The sequence below is a fragment of the Lepidochelys kempii genome, chromosome 23 (assembly GCF_965140285.1).
Source record: "Lepidochelys kempii isolate rLepKem1 chromosome 23, rLepKem1.hap1, whole genome shotgun sequence".
NCBI classification, from domain to species: Eukaryota; Metazoa; Chordata; order Testudines; family Cheloniidae; genus Lepidochelys; species Lepidochelys kempii.
Genome location: NC_136402.1, coordinates 9,313,282 through 9,326,000, shown reverse-complemented (window position 1 = coordinate 9,326,000; position 12,719 = coordinate 9,313,282). Strand labels below are relative to the sequence as shown.

General features: G+C 58.2%; 1 protein-coding gene across 6 annotated transcripts in view; it reads right to left on the bottom strand.

Moving 5' to 3' along the window:
• Window positions 1–12,719, bottom strand: part of RELB (RELB proto-oncogene, NF-kB subunit) — a 20,903-nt gene extending 8,184 nt beyond the window's left edge. The window contains exons 1-7 of one of the 6 annotated variants that reach the window (XM_073322286.2): window positions 12,258–12,719; window positions 11,160–11,240; window positions 10,193–10,240; window positions 7,472–7,986; window positions 6,615–6,772; window positions 3,877–3,968; window positions 253–384 (exon numbers count right to left, since the gene is read on the bottom strand). In XM_073322286.2, coding sequence (XP_073178387.2) covers window positions 253–384; window positions 3,877–3,968; window positions 6,615–6,772; window positions 7,472–7,986; window positions 10,193–10,240; window positions 11,160–11,211 — 997 coding nt within the window. In that variant the 5' untranslated portion in view covers window positions 11,212–11,240; window positions 12,258–12,719. Of the gene's footprint in view, window positions 1–252; window positions 385–3,876; window positions 3,969–6,614; window positions 6,773–7,471; window positions 10,037–10,192; window positions 10,241–11,159; window positions 11,241–11,885; window positions 12,190–12,257 lie in introns of those variants that run through there. The other 5 variants (XM_073322287.2, XM_073322284.2, XM_073322285.2 and 2 more) reach the window with 5 other exon arrangements.

The window sequence follows — 12,719 nt, the reverse complement described above, 5'->3', positions numbered from 1 at the left end:
CCAAGGTAGGCTGAGCTATTGCAGTGAGTCTCCTTTCCCTCAGAAACATCCCCCCCCCGCAGTCCCCAGCCCAGGCTGGGTGTCCAAACATCAGGGACACAGCTGCAGTTCTGATCCTGCCCTCTGTCCAGCACTCTGTCATCCTAGGGAAAGTGGGCTTGACCACATTCCCTCCTCTGGCATCACCATGGCCCGCTGCATCGCTCCGTTCCACCCTGCCCTGCCCTCCCCTGCCACAGCCCAGCTACCTACTCTTGTCAAAGATGGGCTCAGAGAGGACGGGGTTGAGGTGCCGGATCTGTCCTGAGGGCTCCTGATATGAGGCCTGGAAGCAGATCCTCACCACGTTCATGTCCACCTCCTGGTGATTCTTCAGGGAGCCAGCTGCAGAGAGAGAGCGGGGCATTCAGTATCCTGAGGCTCCAGGAGGAGAGCGCCCCTGCAGAGTTTGGAAAGCCATCCCAGAGCTATACCCCAAGCTGAGGCAAGCCAGCCTGTGTCCAACTCTTGCCAATTCTTTCTGCAGAACATCTCGAAGATCCTGCCTTTCCCATCCCTCCAGAGCTAAAACTCCTTCAGGTTCTCAGCATCACGTGTCCTGAACACCTCAACATCCTTCTCTCCGGCCTTGACACATGCATCCTCGCTCTACACTGTGCTGTGCAGAATGCGGCTGCAAAGCTCATTCTCCCAGCCCATCGCTTTTCCCCCATCACCCCTCTCTTGGCATCCCTCCACCAGCTGCCCCAAAACCAGAAAACAGACCCAGACCTTTACTGGGATGGTGGGGTGCTGCCAAAGGTTTGTACCCCACTTTAGCTCCCTACCAGCTCCCATCACTAAACTGTACAAAAAAGGGTAAGACAGACAAGGTGGTCTGGACCAAGCAGTGCCAGGGGCCTCTCTGTTCGTCGAAGGAGGCTCTAAGCCAGGATCCAGTTCTAGTAAACCCAGACTTTGACGAGCCCTTCCTGGTGTTCACAGATGCCTCAGACACAGGGCTGGGCGTGGTGCTAATGCAAGCCAATGCTATGGGGGAGAGACACACAATTGCATACCTGAGTAAGAAACTACTGCCCCAGAAGCAGAACTATGCTACCATGGAGAAAGAACACCTGGCCGTTGGGTGGGCCCTTAAAAAGCTGCAGCTGTATCTATTTGCATGGCTCTTTACCGTGTATACTGACCACTGTCCTCTAACGTGGCTACATCAAATGGAAAGGGCTAATGCCATGCTTCTGAGCTGGAGTCTGATCCTCCAAGATTATGATAAGGAAGTGATTCATGTTAGTGGGAATGCCAATGTTAGAGCAGATGCTCTGTCACTGAAAGAGGTACCTGAACTTCCCCAGGTCACCGGCCAAAGTGACCCCACTCAGTTCAGTCTCAAAGGGGAAGAGATGGGACAAAGTGGGAATTTTTCACAATGTTTTGTATGAATAGTGGGTAGCCCTATGTGCTGCATAGTTAACTGGGTCGGGGGGAAAGGGTGTTTATTTTTTGCGGAGACACAGAGAACAGGTCATTGGAAAAGGACTGGCTGAAACCAACTCTGTATCAATGGAGAATCCAAAAGGATAATGGCAAATCCAGTCATCAGGGCATTGACACCTAACAACCGGCAACCCAGAGAGAGCTGGATTTCCCGACCTCTCAGCGGGGGAGCTGAGCAGAACCCGCAGCTGGAGAGCAAAGGATGGGGAGGTGGGGGGTAAGAGCCAGCTCTGGAAGGAGCTGGGGCTCTCATCTGGGGACTGACCAAGGAGATCAGACGGGAAGAGAGACAGAGCCTGGCCATGGGGATCACTCCAGCTTGGCTGGGCCTGGGCTGACCAGGCCAGACAATGCTTTAACCTCCATGTCTCTGCAAGAACCTGGGGATGTCCCATGCTGGGCTCCAGGGACCAATAAACCCAACTGTTCTGCCAGGAGTCCCTGCAAATGCTGCTGGGGGTGTCAGTCCCTGCAGTAGGGGGCTGTGGCAGGAGGGCTACGGCCCAGAAGTTCAGTCTCAGAGGCAAGGAGGCTACATGGCTGGCCCTGGAGGATGAGTGAGATCCCTGGGTGGCCTAGCCCACTGACGGGTTCCTCCAGGAGGCTGTTCCAAAGCTGGGGGTGTAGCCCCGATTCTGGGGCTCCGTGACAGCCCTTTAGTCCATTGGAAACAGTGGGGGTGGTTGGGCTGGAGGGAAGTCAGAGTGAGTGCCTGTGTTTGAGGAGAGGGCCCTGGGGGGACTTGGTGGTGGGGGGTGTGTTGGTGGGCTCTGGGGGCAATGGAGTCAGGATGAACACGAGTGTTGGCAGGGGGCTCTGCGGGATTCTGGTGTGTGTGGGGGAGGGGACTTGGGCGGAATCAGGGTGGGTGGGTGCGTGTGGGGACGCAGGGGGACTCAGGCAGGGCAGGGTGGGTGTGTGCATTGGGGAGGGGAACCTGGGGGACTTGCAGGAGCTTGGGGGGGTGCTATGGGTGGGACGTGTTGGGGGAGCAGCTCTGGAAGCTTTGGGGGTGGGGCAGGAGCATGCATTGGGGGTGGCAGCTCTGAGGGTCAGCCTGGGCATGTAAATTGGGGGGCGTGGAGTGTGACACTGCATCCCATATTCATCATAGTAATATTATTAAGATATGATTGTGGCACAATTATGATGCATTTTGTAAAAGTTGGGTCATGTGAGGTGTCATTGGAAAAGTTATGATTTGCTGAATATGATTATCCTATCGGTATGCATGTATCATTTTTGTATCTGAAGTTACAAATATTGACTATGGAACTGTATTTCAAATGGGCTTACTCTGGAAAACACCCACAGCCAGCCTTTCAGGTACAACAATGAAGAAGCCAGACAGTGCTAATGGCCCATCAGCAAAGATAATGGGCTGTGGAATAGCTTAGCCGACCTGTAAACATTTCGGCCAGCTTGTAAGTAATGGCTGCTATGACTCTGCAAGGGCATGTGACCAGATCACATGACTCTGAACTCCATTTTGGGTACCTGTATTTTTCCACAAACTAGTCTGGGAACCAAGTTTGAAACAAAGGGTACCCACCATTTGGAAAAGCTATATAAGGCAGGGAGTGACGTCATCTGGCATTCTTTACCCCCCCACAACTCAACACCTGAGAGAAGCTCCGAAAGAAAAGGACTTGGAACGGGGTGGGGAGGCCAAGCTGCAAAGCAAGCGCTGCTTGTGCCTTGAGAATCTGCAGCCGGCTTATCACCAGTCAGGGTGAGAAACTGCTACTTCATTTCCGATCTGTCCAGTATCTTAGGCTTCCTTTGGGGTTTCGTTTACTTACTAGGTAATCTGCTTTGATTTGTTTGCTATCACTTAAAATCTATCTTTTTGTAGTTAATAAGCTTGCTTTTGCTTTATCTAAGCCAGTGTACCTTTGAGTGAAATGTCTGGGGAACAATCTCAGCTTGGTTAACACGAGCGTATTGTGCATACCCTTCCCACAGGGAGGGGAGGGCAAACTTTATGAGCTTACGTTGTACACATCCCTGTGCAGTGCAAGACGGTACAATCTGGGGTTTATACTCCAGCAAGGGTGCAGGGTGGAGAAGCTGGGAAACTGGCTGCTGTTTCCTGCCTGTCCTTGAGTAAGGCACTCAGGTCAGTCAGTTGGGGTGTGTGGCGCCACCTGCTGTCACATTGGGTGACTACAGGGCCTGAAGAGGCGGTGAGTCACCAACAGAGCCGTGTAGGAAAGGGCAGTCAAGCCGGAGGGGTTAAAAGGGTGCAATGGTTCCCATGGCTCCCAAACTGCACCCCAGGGGTGACAACCCGTCACACCCTGACCCAGTACCTGACCCATCTAACTCCACAATGGAGTTGCCTGGCTAGCGGGGGGGGCAGGGCTCCTTGGGGCCACGCACCTTTGAATGGATCGATCCCTAGCTGCAGCTTCTTCTCTATGGCTGCCTCGATCTCTTTCTTCTTCACGCACTGGATGCCAAGGTTGTTAAAACTGCCGGGAACCAAAGGAGAGACGTGTTGGAGACGCTGCGGGCAAGGCTGGGGCTAAGGCCATGGCCAGACACCGTGGCCCACGCAACGCTTTGCCAGGGGCCATGTGAGAGGAACCCCACCTCTGCACAGGAAGTGCCATCACCTGGGACCACAAAGCAAAGCAGCCCTTCCATCGGGGTCAGGAGATTGATATGACCCTGCTTCTCTTAGGCTCTCACTTATGGAGCCCAGAGCCTGCCAGGCCTGCAAGGGAGTGGCCTGCACCTTAACAAAGACAGAGGCTTGCGGATGTCTGTCGTCCCCCGCCCCCGGGGTATGGGAAATGGAATATGGGATTTCTGTTGGGGATTCAACTAATTGTGGTTTTTGTAATAGAGCAGCCCCAAGGATGGGTATTATTGAGCGAGAAAAGTCTGAAGTGAAGTTATTGGATTACCGGAGGGGGAAACTGAAGCAGGTGCACTTGTGTCATGGCCTGCCACAAGAGGATGCTCTGGGTGTGGCTGCCCTAGGACAAGGCCACTCTTGCCCCAGAATCAGAGCATCCACCCCGAGGAGGGACATGCCTGCATGGCAGTGCCAATGGTCCTCACAGTGCTCTTGTGGGCACATGGCTCACTGAGTTCTGAGCAGTCCTCATGTGGCTTCTCCGGTGTCATGTCAGGGTACCTCACTTTGGCTTAGCTTGAACAGATGCCTAATTAACTTCCTCTGAAGCAAATGAAGTCTCCCCCCAAGCTCCAGGGCAATTTGCTAGAGCAGGCATTCTCAACCTTTATCTTTCTGAGCCCCCCCAACACGCTATAAAAACTCCGTGGCCCACCTGCGCCGCACCGACTGGTTTCCTGCAGATAAAAGCCAGGACTGGCATTAGGGGGTACAAGCAGGGCCATTGCCAGGGGCCCCATGCCACAGGGTGGTGCCCTGTGGCATGTGGCCCTGGGTGGTGGGGTTCAAGGCCCCAGGCTTCAGTCCCATGTGGTGAGGCTTTGGCTTTCTGCCCTGGCCCCAAACAAGTCTGACACTGGCCCTGCTTGGCGGACCCCCTGAAACCTGCTCATGATCCCCCAGGGGCTCCTGGACTCCTGGTTGAGAACTGCTGTGCTAGGGGTCGGTTTTCCCATGTGGTGAGGACGGGGCAACATGGTGGGCTCTGGGGCAGGGAGAGGACTGTTCTGTCACCAGACCAGGACAATGGCAGAAGCTATAGGGTGGGGAGATCTCACCTCAGCTGACCCATTGGCCGCAATCAGGTTACCGAGCTGCTTAGGGGCAGCAATGTCTATTCATGGAGGATAGGTCCATCAATGGCTATTAGCCAAGATGGGCTGGGATGGTGTCTCTAGCCTCTGTTTGCCAGAAGCTGGGAATGGGGAACAGGGAATGGATCACTTGATGATTACGTGGTCTGTTTATTCGCTCTGGGGCACCTGCCATTGGCCACTATCGGAAGACAGGATACTGGAATAGATGGTGTGACAAAGTGGGGTTTTCCTCCTTATTATGTTGCATGTGAGCCTATGTGAGTCTTAGTGTTTTGCATGAATACTGTGTGTGCCTCAGTTTCCCTGTGTATCGCACCTATGCCTAGGTGGTGGGAATAAGGGTGTGTGACTTTTGCTGAGACCCTCGGGGCCAGGTGAAGAGGCTCCAGATGCCTGCACATAAGTGATGGCCGATGCCCTTCGTAACCTGAGACCCAGGTGGGGGACGTGACCAGGTGACACTTTGCCCGGAAAGCGAGACAAAGACCGAAGGAGGGGCAATGGGTGTGTCAGAGGTGGGGGGGGTCTCTGGAAGCTGGGCAGTCTCCTGTTTAGGACTCAGAGAGGGGAGTCCAGGACGTCCAGCCTGGGGTCCCCCCCCCCAAGATGGACTTTGCTGAAAGTCACTGATTTCTGTGCTAACAAGCTCTGTTCTATGCTGTGTTCCTGTTGACTAATAAACCTTCTGTTTTACATGCTGGCTGAGAGTCACTGCTGACTGTGGAGTGGGGGTGCAGGGCCCTCTGGCTTCCTCAGGGGTCCTGTCCAGGTGGACCCGCCAAGGAGGAGTGTATGGTGTGAACAGGGATGCTGAATGCTCCGAGGTCAGACCAGGAAGGCTATAGTTGAGGGGGCTTCTTTGCCCTGGACAGTGTGCCCTGAGGGAGTCACACTACCCAGAGTCCTGGCTGACTTCATACAGAACAGTTCCAGAGCATCAGACCTGTGACTCCGTCATAGAAGGACCTTTGGTCTGAGCCAGGTATGGCCATTCTTACGTGGAAGTAACTGAGAGGCTTGGAACGGTTCAGTTGATGTGGCCTGAGATGTCCCACTTTGCCCCAAGGGGACACTGGGTGCTGATCACATGGTGGGGGAGATCATGGAGGGAGCACTCGGGGGAGTAACCGCCACCCTGAAACCACCTCTGCGTGCGTTCCTCAAAGCCCCTCAGCCTCGCAGAGAGGACGAGGGGGAGCGCAGTGTCCAGCTGCGAGCGGCAGGCCCTGCCCCCACGTGAGCTCTGTCAGCACCAGTTCACAGCTGGGTCTCAGCCATGCACGGAGAGGAGCTGCCATGCCCGCTGCACTGCATGTGGGGCCGCAGCAGCACCCCCGGCGACGGCCCTGGAGTCCCTGTGCCGAGCAGGGAGCTGGTACCTGTGTTTGGGGTTGGCCTGGGGCCTCAGGGTGACCTCACAGAGCCCATTGTTGCAGTCTTTCCCCACGAGACTGTGAGGGTGGATGCGGTAGGGCCAGTCCTTCCACACCAGGCACGCAATCACCTTCACCTCAGGGATCTTCTGGCAGTTCAGCAGCTGGGGAAAGAGCAAGAGATCAGAGCCAAGGCCACGCTGGGAATCCCCCGCCACGCCATGGGGGTGAGTGAAGCCAGAGCCTGGTCTATGTGTAATTAACCTGCCCAGTAAATTGCCCACCCCTCTCCACAGGGAGCAGGGCTCAAGGCACGGCTGCTCCCTTCAGCGGCTCAGAGCCCGCAAGCGACCCTGCGCCCGCTGGGCTGCCCAGCTCCACTTTCCAGCCATGGATCCTGACTGCCACAGCGTGAAATGGCAATAAAACCCACAGAGATAACCCGAGGGCAGGGCCTGGCCACTGGGAGCGAAGGGCCCTGGATGGCCACCACCAGCTGCGGTGCTAGGCCGGCCAGGACTGCGCAGAGAGAGGCAGGGTTTGGCAGTCACCGGGCCCTTCCAAGCCCAAAGGTGCTGGCGTGCTACAGCATGGGCACTCAGCAGGAGCGACCAGGGCCCTTGGTAGCCCTCCCCTCCCCCGCCCCCCAACCTCGGTGGGGCGCCAAGAACCAGGAAGAGAGCGAGGGGAGTGGGGCAGGTCCCCGGTCCCCGCCTCTCCTGTGAGGGGGGCACTAACGGACAGATAGAGGAACAGTCGGCCCCGCCACACAAGGCGCAGGCAGCCCAAGGCTGGCCCTGACCCTCCCCCAGCCCCTTTCCCTGCTGTGAGGAGACTGGCCCCTGCTCCTCCCCCACACTCACCTCGATGGCTGGCAGGGTCTTGCTGGCCTCCGTGCTGCTCTCGCCCAGGATGCTGCCTGCTGACCTGCCCTCGCACTCGTAGCGGAAGCGCATCCCCCGCTGCTTCGGCTGCTCAGTGATCACCAGCCTGGGAGGCTCCAGCATGTCTTCCAACTGCTCCTTTGGCGAGCGCATGGGCGAAGGCCACTTGGGCCGGCTGGCAGGGGGTGGAGTCGTCCCCCTGGGCACCAGCCTGGGCGTCAGCTGCAGGCTACTGAGGCTCTGCGAGAGCAGGGGAGGCTGAGAGTCCAGTGGCAGGACATGAGCCACAGCGGGATGGGAGCTTCCAAAGGAGGGCAAGCCGCCTTGCAGTGGGCTAGGTCCTGTCGGCTCCATTAGCCTCAGCATCCCAGAGGGAACGGCTGGGTTTGAACCCCTGGGCACCAGCTTGGCCGTGCCCTTGGCAGATGCCTTGGAGAGGAAGGGCAGGGCTTGTGGCTGGAATCCATCCTCCTTAATTAACTCTTCGATGATTTCTGCAGGACGGGGACAGAGCCAGAGGGTGAGACAGGGGACAGGCTGGCCTCCTGCTAGGAACGGGCTGGAGGAGAGCCATGGTGGGCCAACCTCCACCCTCACTAGTGCCCTAGCAAGACCCAGGGAAAGGGCAGGCCTAAACTGATCTTGTTCTGAATGCCCAGTCTCCATGTGCACACACAGGAAGAGGCTCGAGCCTCCGAGAGGATCCATGCACCACTGCAGGGCCACCACTGGGCCAGCCCAGGCAAACAAGGCAGCAGATCCCCAGGCAAGGGCTGGAGGATTCAGAGGTTTGTACTGCGAGCTTTCTCCCTTTAACTGACTCTGTACGCGTGCGCGAGTCAGTGGACATACATGGGTGATACCAAAAAGCAATGGGCCCAATTCGTCACTGCCCTGCAGGGCCTGCACCAGCCACACCAGGGCAGAGTGCTCCTGCTCTGCTCTGAGAGTGTTTCACACCCACTTTCACAGAGACCAAGAGTGTGAGGCCAGAAGGGACCATCCTGCACATCCAGTCTGACCTCCCATGTAACACGGGCTACAGGGCTTCCCTGAATTCATTCCTGTTCGAGCTAGAGCAGGTCTCTCTGAAACACCCCAGTCCTGACTGAAGAATAACACTTGGTCACATTACACTGAAGTCAGCAACTGCTCACGTGCCAAGCAGCAGGAAATCTGGCCAAGGTACTTCACAGCACTTGCCTAGGCATCCCTGCCCCTCACTCACCTCACACATTAGGTCGGCCCGCCCTACCCACAGCCCTGATGCCCAGGTGGCTCACTCGATGGGCCTTGCTCTCCCTGCAGCTGTGGTGCTCAGGCACCTCGCCCAGTGGGCCCACCCTCCCCACAGCCCTAGCGTGCAGGCATCTCACCTGATCAGCCCGCCCTCCACGCAGTCCTGGTGCCCAGGTGCCTCACCTGATGGGCCCACCCTCCCCACAGCCCTATTGCCCAGATGCTTTACCAACTAGGTCTGCCAGGCCACAGCCCTAGCACCCAGGTCCCTCACCCAATCAGCTGGCCTGCCCACCCCATGGCCCTGACAGTCAGGCACCTCCTCCCACTAGAACTGCCCGCCCAACCTCCCTGCAGCCCTAGCACCCTGGGCGCCTTGTAGTCTCTGGCCTGTGGTATACAGGAGGTCAGACTACACGATCTCAGTGGTTCCTTCTGAGCTTGGAATCTATGAAAAAGGTCTCTGTCACACCAGTTCAGGTAAAGGTGTGACGCCGTATCAGGTTAGAGACATCAGCGCAACTCTGTGTGCAGACCCTCTTCCACCCTCAGTCTGAACATGGCAGGCATCAGTGCAAGCTAAACCAGGTGGAACCTGACATAAGTGTCCCCACACAAACACTGCACTTTGTGGCATGCTTTCAGCTAAACTGGTGCAACTCTGCATATGGACCTGGTCTTCCTGAGAAGCATCAGCCTAAGAGAGCGTAAGGAGAGAACGACGCCAGACCTTCCACTCTGCTTTACCACTAGGTCAGAGCCCCCATTCAAGGGACATTACTAACTCCCTTTTTTTTAAACTAACCAATTAATTTTTTTAAGTCCTAACCCAGTTTCTCACAGAGCCCCCTTAATTGTGGGTCCCGCTTTAAAGAGACAGCCTGTGCCATGGTAAGAACTGCCTCTTCTCTCTCATGAGCACAAAGCTGGTATTTGCTCAGGGCAGTGGCTTTTTGGCTACAAACATCGTACCATGGCCAGAAAGCTAGCTGAGGAGCCAGGAGTGGAGGTGAATGCCAAGCATTCTTAACGTACTTGTTTGCTTCTCAATATTCCAGGACGTCCCACTGTTTTCCTAGAAGTTGGATGTATGGAATGGTAACTCTTCTCAGCTTGTGTGAGCTTTGTACCACGCTCACTGTTCTCCCGGCCGCCAGGCCCCTCGGCAGTTTGGAAAGAGTGCAGGTGGATCCCTGGAATGCTGCAGGAGGCATGCCTGCAAGCTGTTGGCTTGTATGTGGTCCCATTTCCCAGGTATTCCCTTACCTGCTCTTTGGGCCCAAATGCTGAAGCTCTGGAATTGACTTCATGGGGAGGGTGCATGAGGAAGGACTGCAGGATTTGTCTTGCATTGCCCCTCCCTCTGCAGACCACACTTACATGATATCTGCCCCCTTTGCTCCAGCCAGGGTCCTATGCACAGGGTCTGCACTCGCATGTGCCTAGAGTGCTTGCACTTACCTGAGGTTGCTGTACCCCCATTTCCCAGCGTCCACTCACCTAATTCATCTGCAAAGGAAAGAGAAAGCAAGAGTGTTTCTAATTCAGATGTTTAAACGTTTACGTCTCAAACCAGCCCCTCCCCACACTGGAGGGGCTGAATAAAGGCTGCCACCCACTCAGCTGGAGACATACAACAGCAGAGCCCAGAGAAAGTGCATGAGCACTGTGGTGGTCCCTATGCTGGGGGACGCTCCGACTTCAAGGGGCTCCAGGGAGATGGGAGCAATGGGGCAGTTTCAGCTCTGTGGGATTGCTGGCACCACTAAGCCTGCAGTGAAAGTACAAACTGAGCCTTTAACCAGCAAGAGCTGCCCCCTCCCCCAGGAAACAGAGAGCTGAGCAGCAGGTGCCAACGCAGATGAGAGGAATGGGGGGTGGGGGGAGGTGTCCATGCCAGGCTGCAGAGATACTACCTTAGCTAGAGAGCTGCACAAGGGACAGTGCTGAAGTCCAGAACTCCTGCAACTGTGCAAGATTCTCCCCGCTGCGGGGGAGTGGGAGAAAATGTAGGGACACGACTGAAATGCATGATTTCCACAAGCCCCTTGGGAGATCAGGGTAGGGAGTGAGATAATGCTGTCAAGGGAGGGAGAGCAGCACCAACAGGCCCAAGCCAGGCATGGCGGAAGGAGACTACAGACGTGGGAGTGGGGAGGCTGTACAGTTGGCATAAATGAGCACAGGCCCAGGAGCCTGGATTCCTGGGTTTTAACTTGGCTTTGCCACCGTGCCCCCACCATCCCTCACCACATGGTCTGGCCTCTCTGTGCCTCAGTTTACCCATCTGTAAAATGGGGGCAATGATGCTGCCCATGCGATGGGGCTGCTGGACAGATTCATGCTCTCGTTCCTGTACCATACCCGGACCGTGGACAGTGCTAGCCAAGGCAGAAGCATTATCAGTTTTAGCAGGGAAGGGGGTTACCTTCATCTGAGATTGCAGCTCCCTTACCAGAGGCCTGTGCTGTATGTGCCATGACCAGGCCGGGGTCTGGAAGAGCAGCACCTAAAAAGACAAGACACATTATTACCCCATCAATCAACAGCAACCAGCCTTATGCCCCGCCCACTGCCACCCCACACAGCACCTGGCAGGGGAATCAGCAGGTGGCTCCTGCTGATTGTGGCTGTGGCAGGTGCTTAGGGAGATCCCAGAAAGATTGAGCTCTGCAAGCGCCTGGCCCAGAAGGCGGCGACACCCCCCCAAGCTCCAGCTGTGAGCAGAGACAGCAAGGAGAGACCCTAACCCCAGCCAAGCACCAACTCAGAGAGCCCAGCGCTCGGGAGCGGGTCCCGGGCGCCAGGCAGAGCGGGCGAGGGCCTAAGCCAGGCCGGTGCCACCAAGCAGCGATTGAAGGGTCCCAGATGCTCACACGAGGGAGGCTGCGCTGGACGGCAAAGCCGCAGGCACCGTCTCAAGCGCCCTCCCCATCCCCCGGGCTCGCCCCCGCGCCTTCCCCATCCCCCGGGGGCGCCTGCCGCAGGCCCCTCTCGCTCCCAGGGGTCGCTCGCCCCCCCCCCGGCCTCAGGGTCCCCCTGGGCCAAGCTGCAATCCCCCCCCCGACCCTCCCTAACGCTGGCAGGAGCCGCCCCTGCCCCGGAGAGCGGCCCCGCGGCTCCGTGCCCCGCGCCTGCAGCGCCGGCCCCTCACCCCGCGGGAGAGCCAGCTCCTCCGGCCGCGGCTGCCGTCCCCTGGTGTCCCGCATGGCGGGGCCTGGCGCTCGGCTCCCCGCGCTGGGCTCGCTCCCCCAAAGCCCCAGTCAGGGAGGCAGCGAGGAGGCGACGGCTCTGGAATTCCCCAGCTCCGCCGGCGGCCGCCGCCCCATTGGCTACGGGCCCTGGTGAGCTCATCCCCGTAAAACGGGAAAGCCCCGCGCTGGGCAAGGCGGCCCGCTCCGGCTGGGCTCGGCCAGTGCCCGGGCACCCCCTGCCCCGCCAGCCTAGCGCCCGCTGCCCGCGCCCCCTGCCCGGCGGGACCAGCGGCCCGCGGGCGGGAGGCAGCTCGGGCCGAACCTGGCCTTACCCGCCAGCGCTCTCGCCGGCCCAGGGCCCTCTGGCCGCGGCCCTCACGCCGGGGCCGCCGCCGGGGCCACCCGCATCTCGCCTCCCTGCCCGCAGCTCCCGGCTCGGCAGCGCTTCCGGCCACCTGCAGAGGCAGGGAAGGGCCGGGCGGGGGGCGCCGACTCCCCCGCCCCAGCCACCCGACAGCTCTTCCCCGGCCGCCGGAAGCTGGGCCCGCGTCTCGGCCAGAGGGGACAGACACGTGGTGGCCGGGCCCGGAGCGCGGGGGGCCCGCGGAGCTGGGCCGGGGACAGGGGGCCCGGGCTGGCCGTGGGTGTGGCGAGCACCCAGAGCAGCCCCAAGCCCAGGGCCGGGCAGCGCCCGCCGTTTGTGTCTCAGTCCCCTGCGAGGCTTTTCTGATCTCACCGCCCTGGGGGAGCCCGTTGGTGAGTTACTGGCAGGGCTCGGGGGCCCAGCTTTATTC